Genomic DNA, 5,641 nt, shown 5'->3' on the forward strand with positions numbered 1-5,641 from the left:
TCTGTGGTTACACTTATGCCAGCGGCTAATGTCTATTCAGTTATCTAATGAACCTCATACTTTTGTTTGAAATCTAAATGAATCTGGTTTATTCTCTGTTAAATTTATGTACCTTGATCTTATGAATGGTCACACTGGATTCTTGCGGAAATATCTTTGGAAGATTAAGATTCCTCTAAAAATTAAGATTTTCATGTGGTTTCTAAGTAATAGATTTCTGCTCACTAAGGATAATTTGGCGAAGAAAAAATGGACAGGGTGTCAAAAATGTTGTTTTTGTAACAACAACGAAAGTGTTGATCATTTGTTTCTTCATTGTACTTTAGTACATATAACATTCCTACTCCATTTAATGTAACTAATATGTTTGGTAATTGGCTTAATGGAGTGAATAAGAAGGATAAAGCTCAGATTCGGATTGGTATTTCGGCAATTTGTTGGCCGATTTGGACTTGCCGAAATGATAGTATCTTCAATAAACAGAGGGAACCAATTTTTTGCAGGTTATTCTTCGTACGGTGCACTGGCTACAACTATGGGCGTACATGCTCCCGGAGGACCAGCACGGTACTATGGTTACTAGATGCAACCGGCTGCTGGAGGTCACTCGGGACTGCTATTTCCAGGCTACTGGATGACGGCACGCTAGCAGAATTCTAGATCGATAGCTTTTGTGTACTTTCCATCTTCTTGTGTTTCATCTTTTGGTCTCAACTTTTAGCAGACACTCTTTATGTAATATGTAATAAGTACTTGATTGTAACTTTTATCTAATAAATGGCATGCAGAGACCGGGGCGATGCTCCCATATCTAGAAAAAAAAAGCAGGAGCTTTGGCTTTTCATCAAGAATAATACTCAAATTGACCGGTATATAAGGTGATGGAAACCTATCCATCAAACATCTCGTTTAAAAGAAGTCTCATTGGTCCTAGACAAACATCTTAGAATGCTTTGATACAACGCCTAGACCCTATCCACTTGTCGCACGGATCAGATGAGTTTCGTTGGAATCTAAACAAGGGTGACAAATTCTTGGTGGATTCTATATATAAGGCAATCCAACGTGATATACCAGTTGATAATAATTTAAAATTTTGAAAGATAAAGATCCCACTTAAAACAAAGGTTTTTGCCTGGTATCTTCGTCGAGGGCTAATCTTTATCAAAGACAACCTTACAAAACACAATTGGCAGGGAAGCTAAAAAGAATCCCTCGCCGCATCCTCCAACCGTGTAGACACCCTTCACAAATAGATCGCGATGCTCCACACATTGTAGAGGTGACCATAAATGGAACCGTAGTTATACATCGATAGATAACCTGCATAAGAGAAGCATTTTTATCATTAAAAACTTTTTCATTTCTCCATAACCAAAGCGACCAAATAACGCCAATCGCTTTCATCCTAGTAAGTAACTTGAACCTAGGATCCACACCATTAAACCAATTATCGAATATATTCGCAACGCTTTGTGGTGGATATATGATACAACCTATCTGGATGGCTAGCCATATAGATCTATCTAATTTACATTAGAAGAATATGTGCTTTATAGTCCCATCTTGATAAAAAAAAAACACATTTTTTGCTTCCCTGGCAATTGTGCCAAGTTTGTTTTTGGTTTGGATTACCCCTCGAGGAAGATACACGCAAAAACCTTTGTTTTTAGCGGGATCTTCATTTTCTAAAATTTCAAATTATTATGAGCTGGTATATGAGGTAGGATTAAAGCTTTATATATAGAATTCTCCGAGAATTTGCCACTTGGTCTTGTTTATATTCCAATGAAATTCATCGGTGAACCGAGTCCAGGCGCTGTAATAAAGCATCCAAGATGTTTGTCTAGGACCGACGAGACTTCTTCTGAACAACACGTTTGGTGGAGAGGTTTTCATCACCTTATATACTGGTCAATTTGAGTATTATTCTTGATGAAAAGCCCAAACCCCCTCTAGTTGCTCGAAAAAGAAGTACAATGCTTTTATTGTGCATTTCAGAGTTTCAACCCTCAATGCACACGCAAGGAATCACGAGTACTTCAAGCGCTAGGATTCATCACATTTCTCATTTGGAAAAGGTGGCATGCATCTATCCTTCTTTCTCTCTCTCTTTCACTACCTAGCTAGGTAAGAAAAAAGGTAACACAGCCAAAATTGGTAGCGAGAAAGAAAGAGAAAGCAGAGCGCGTAGGAAAAGTAGATTCGCAGAAGGATTATGTGACGGGCGAACTTTTATGGGTTACCAGTGCATGCATTCAGTCATCCATCGTCGTCGCTAGCGTATCTAGATCAAGAACTGCATGCAAACAGCTTTTATTCGTCGTTACACATGTACAGTGTGTGTACGGTACGTGCAGTTGGAGCAAAATAATAATGACCATCTCGTGGCCAAAGCCAAAAAGTCCACGATCTACTACTGCTCAACCCTAGGTTAACCTGAATCCATGAGCTACCCGTGCCAGATTTCTCAGCTTCCTATCTAACTTGTCTGGTTCAGAATTTTGACGCGGGCAGCTAGCCAGGGACGGACCTAGGTTCAAATTTAAGAGAGGGGGCAAAATGTGTCAATTGGAGAAAACTACCATGTCTAAGGGCCCGTTTGGAACAAACGAAAAACATAGGGATTTTGGAGAATTTGATTCTTTATAGGAAGACTTCTTATAGTGTCGTTTGGAACAAAGGACTCCTTTGAAATTCCTATGGGATAGGCTATTTCATATGAATTTTGGAGGAAAACTAACATGAGATCTTTCATCATCTTTTCATCTCATTGTGTGTAAGATTCATGTGTGACATCCAAACGAACGTTTTTAAAGTTTTCTTGTGGTTTTGGTTCTTGTATTTTCCCCCCTATTCCTATGTTTTTTTAATTCGGTGTTCCAATAGGCAATACGTTGGACCGTCCGTACAACTAGCCAGATACTACGTACTAGCCTCTCAAATACGACCCGGGTGTAGCCCTTGAGTGCCACCACCCCCTTATTTCTTCCCCACCCTCCCGCTAATCGGTCGGATGAAGACGCAAGGTTATGGTTGCATGGAGGATGGCGGCGACAAGACCTGGATGGTGGTTCCTGCAGGTCGGTCCGTTGGGACTATGGTGCCCAGGATGGTTCCTAGCTAGGCAATGCCGGCGAATGTCGTGTGGCGTGCCTACCCTACCAATCTACTGCTGGTCGCGACGGACCTGGAGGCGTTGATGATGGACGTGAGAGCAAGCTCCAATGCGGTTGGGCCGACGATGGCAACGCTTGCGGACGTCATTACCTTGTTGAAGGTGTCGCCGTTGCTATTCTTCCGCATCCCACCCAGGTGTCGGACATGGAGGCACTTTCGGTGTTGTTATCCCTCTTGGGGGTATCATTTTGGAACACATGCTGGATGGAGGGGACCGAAGGTAGTGCGGTGTGGGTTCTTCCGCTTTGAAGATTGTGAGTTTCGGCGGCGTGGCACAACGGGGTCTCGACGGCGAAAGCGAGATGATGGACATGCGCCGGACGGTGGCACTACCTGGCGTCATGAAAGGCATGACAAGATCATTGCATAGACCCTGCTCCGAAGATGGGTTCGCAGAAGACGGGGTGACTTATGTAGTGTGTACATGTGTGCGCCGGTACTCAAGGCATAAGCCCTGTACTCCACTGTTATCGAAAAATGCTAGTGCTTTTTTGTATTATTATATTCCTACTTTGACAGAGTATTGTAAAGAATTATTTGGACTTATGTGACAGGCACAGAGACGAAGAAATGGATCCCCGTTTGTTGAAGTCAAAAGCAGGAGGTTCAATTCAAACATGGGTGTAGTTCCTCCATACTACAAGTTACAACCCATGTGTTGACAGCAACATATACACATCTATGCACACAACCAAACAAACAGTCGTTACCATGACGATCTAACTTATCCGAGAATATATAGCCTAACTAACGTTAGCAATCCCGGTAAAATCCGGAAAACAGTTCAATTCATGGAAGATTTTTGAAACGGAAAAAAAATAGTCGCACGTTCCGTTGGAACGGGCGCCTATGTTTTGCAGGGTCAGCCTATCTGATGAGTCGTATGCTGTTGGAACGCGACGACGGTGTAGGGCAGGAGTCCGCGCGGCTGCTGCTCCCCTCCGACGACCCCGACGACAGCTCGGTGCACTCCACCTTGCTCCTCCTCGTCGTCGTCTTGGCGCGCACCCGCGTTCCCCACGACGCGACGCGCCTGTACGCCCTCTCCACGGCGTCCATCCCGCGGCGGCGGTGCCACCCGGCGCTCTCGAGCGCGGCTCGCAGCTCGGACGCCACCTCCGACATCGTGGGCCGCTGTTCCACGACCACCGACACGCACCGCGCGGCGACGTCCAGGACCCGGGCGATCGCGGCCTCGTCGACTCCGCCGGTAGGGGGCGCGGCCACTCTCCCGTCGAACACCTGGCGCGCGAGGCCGGCGCGGATGAGCGGCACGGCCCATGCCACGATGGACGACGGGGAGGCGTTCATGTCCATGACCTTGCGGCCGCTGACGATCTCGAGCAGCACGACGCCGAAGCTGAAGACGTCGCTCTCCGGGCCGAGCCGGCCGGGCTCCGTGTAGCTCGGGTCCAGGTACCCCATCGTGCCCGCTGGCGCCGGCGCGCCTGCCGCGGCGGCGTCGTCGGGGACCCTGACGGCGAGGCTGAAGTCGGCGAGGCGGGCGCGGCCGTCGCGGGCGAGCAGGACGTTGGCGGTCTTGACGTCCCGGTGTATGATGACGCGCGGCGCGGCGCCGTGGAGCGCGCGCAGGGCCCGCGCCACGTCGAGCGCGAGCTCCACGCGGCGCGGCCACGGCGGGGGGCGCGGGGACCGGTGCAGGAGGTCGTGCAGCGAGCCGTTGGGCATGAGCTCCATGACGAGCAGTGACGACTTGCCGGGCGGCGGCGCCGCGACGCCGAGGAGGGTGACGACGCCCGGGAGGTGGCGCGCGGCGGCGAGCACGGCGATCTCGTTGGCGAGCTTGGCCTCCCCCTGCGGGTGCGACGCCCTCTTGACGGCGACGGTGACGGCCTTCCTGCCGGTGCCAACCCTGAGCCTTGTCCGGTACACGCAGCCATGGCTGCCCTTCCCGACGACGTTCTTGGCCGCGAAGCCGCCGGTCGCCGCCTCGATCTCCTCGTACGAAAACTCCTTCATGATCGGCCTACGGTTTGCGTGCTGGGTGCAATGGCGATGCCGTGTGCGAGCGAGCGGAGTGTGGGCAATGCTCGCAAAGCAGCAGCAACTAGGCAGGGAATAAAGGGGGAAAAGAAGGAAGCTATGGAGGGAGGGAGGCGAAGAAAGAAAGGTAAAGGCAATGGGATCAAAGCAAAGGTGGTAAAGGTTGGTGATTACATATTCTTGCAGAGAGACTTGGATGATGATGCTTTTGCTTGCCCGGTCCCCTAAAGAACGAAATTTGTCTTCTCAAGAAGGAGAAAACAAAAGTTAACACCAACAACAGACCAAGAAAATGGATTACCTGCCGTCTCTGTTCTCACCGCAGTTTAATTTAAATTTAGATAGAGGATAGAAAAATGGCGGGCGGGCGCGTCGGGGTTGGGGCCGTTGAGGAGTGGTTGCAGTTGCAAGATCCTCGCAGCAACCCAACAAAATCAGGAGCAGAAGAGCAGAGGAG

The 5,641-nt window shown here is 48.8% G+C and overlaps 1 protein-coding gene across 1 annotated transcript; it reads right to left on the reverse strand.

The window, feature by feature from the left end:
* Positions 1 to 3,739: 3,739 nt before the first annotated feature.
* LOC124668139 (serine/threonine-protein kinase-like protein At1g28390) lies at positions 3,740 to 5,641 on the reverse strand. Its single transcript, XM_047205331.1, has one exon. The coding sequence runs from the start codon at positions 5,158 to 5,160 to the stop codon at positions 4,048 to 4,050; it is 1,113 nt and encodes a 370-aa protein (XP_047061287.1). The 5' UTR covers positions 5,161 to 5,641; the 3' UTR covers positions 3,740 to 4,047.

The sequence above is a fragment of the Lolium rigidum genome, chromosome 6 (genome assembly GCF_022539505.1).
Source record: "Lolium rigidum isolate FL_2022 chromosome 6, APGP_CSIRO_Lrig_0.1, whole genome shotgun sequence".
NCBI classification, from domain to species: Eukaryota; Viridiplantae; Streptophyta; class Magnoliopsida; order Poales; family Poaceae; genus Lolium; species Lolium rigidum.